This window comes from Priapulus caudatus, unplaced genomic scaffold, assembly GCF_000485595.1.
Source record: "Priapulus caudatus unplaced genomic scaffold, Priapulus_caudatus-5.0.1 Scaffold2756, whole genome shotgun sequence".
In the NCBI taxonomy this organism is placed as follows: Eukaryota; Metazoa; Priapulida; class Priapulimorpha; order Priapulimorphida; family Priapulidae; genus Priapulus; species Priapulus caudatus.
The window spans coordinates 18,504-20,220 of NW_014579817.1; the positions used below are offsets into that span (position 1 = coordinate 18,504).

At 41.5% G+C, this 1,717-nt stretch overlaps 1 protein-coding gene across 1 annotated transcript in view; it reads right to left on the reverse strand.

Moving 5' to 3' along the window:
• LOC106819025 (early endosome antigen 1-like) overlaps window positions 1-1,124 on the reverse strand; it is a 2,184-nt gene extending 1,060 nt beyond the window's left edge. The window contains exons 1-2 of the mRNA XM_014823685.1: window positions 1,000-1,124; window positions 303-566 (exon numbers count right to left, since the gene is read on the reverse strand). Coding sequence (XP_014679171.1) covers window positions 303-566; window positions 1,000-1,044 — 309 coding nt within the window. The 5' untranslated portion in view covers window positions 1,045-1,124. The remainder of the gene's footprint in view (window positions 1-302; window positions 567-999) is intronic.
• Between the last annotated feature and the right edge of the window lie 593 nt (window positions 1,125-1,717).

Sequence of the window (1,717 nt, forward strand, 5' to 3'; positions counted from 1 at the left end):
ATATATATATATATATATTAGGAGTGAATAAAAACAAAAATAACTAATTTTCAAACTATGGAACCTCTGTGATGGTAACATATCGGATTTTTGTACTTCAATAAGTGCAGGAAAGAATGTCGTGTCCATTCATAAGGACAGACACAAGAACTAGCAAGATATTACATGCAGCATAGAATGTCAAATAACGAACGTCCCCATCTGACAATGGCATCACACGTCATGCATACAGCAAACTTTTGATTAACAAAGCGACAGGAAGCCGTTTTTAATCAACAAAAATTAATTTAACGACACCATACCGTTGACTTCATCTGTTCCTGTAGCGATGCCAACTCCTCCTGTAGACTGCCGCCGTGACCCGTCTCCTCCCTCAGCGACTCCCCCAGCGCCTCGCACCGCTGCGTCGCTGCAGAGAGCTCGGTGCCAGTCTCAGCCAGCCGTCGCTGAGACTGCTCCAGCTCTCTGTGTTTGTCGTCGAGGGCGTTCCGCATGACCTTGACGTCATTCGCAAGGTCGGAGCGTTGGGCGAGGGTCGCCGACTCGCTCGCCACAAGCTGCTCTGACTGCCGACGATGGAAGCGACAAACGCATGCGCGAATCACGAACCACACACAACTAACAGCTCGTTACATGTCAAGAAGCAAACAGAGATAATAATAATAATAATAATTTATTGATTTACACTAGGAAAATCTAAACTCCTTTGATGTCTGTGTCGCATACCGGACCGCTTTTATTGGTTTAAAGACCGTGACATGTGAAATACGTTCACAGAAGTACAATGTATGCTATATTCATTACTACAGTAAGCAATCGACTTCTTTTTCTAAAATCAACATGGCAGTTTTCATTCAACTAATGCACTTGGTGTTTGGTAACGGCCTTACTGATTATTTTCTTACTTAATTAACTTATTTTAAATACTGGTCTTACGATTCAGCAGCTCATTAATTAATTAATCGACGCGCGGTAATTGGTGTGCGCGAGACCCCGTACCTTTGTCTTGAGTTCTGTCTCCAGCTCTGTGACCCTCTCTCTCATCGCGCCCCCCTTCTCTCTCTCCTCCTTACAGCTTCCTTCTAGCTTCTCACATCTATCCGTCAGCTGATTGATCTCTGCCTTGCTCTGCGGCGATATCAAAACAATTAATAACATATCTAATTATATATTATAACAAGGATATATATAATATAATTAACATATAATTCTATTAATATATATATATATCTATATATATATATATATAGTTAGATTACAATACAAACAGCTAAGAGAACCGATTGACACTCCGTCAGTCATATATATCAAATCAACTTTCCCTACAATCCCAGACGTTTATTAGAGCCTGGCTCAGGTCTGTCATGTTTACATATCGTGGCGGTGAATACGAATGAAATATTGTCTCTGTTCGAGTAACACAATGCATGAGGAGGTTAGGGTAGGTTTAGAACTATTCTCTCTGTGGGAGTAACACAATGCATAAGGAGGTTTAGGGTAGGTTTAGAACTATTCTCTCTGTGCGAGTAACACAATGCATGAGGAGGTTAGGGTAGGTTTAGAACTATTCTCTCTGTGCGAGTAACACAATGCATGAGGAGGTTAGGGTAGGTTTAGAACTATTCTCTCTGTGCGAGTAACACAATGCATGAGGAGGTTAGGGTAGGTTTAGAACTATTCTCTCTGTGCGAGTAACACAATGCATGAAGAGGTTAGG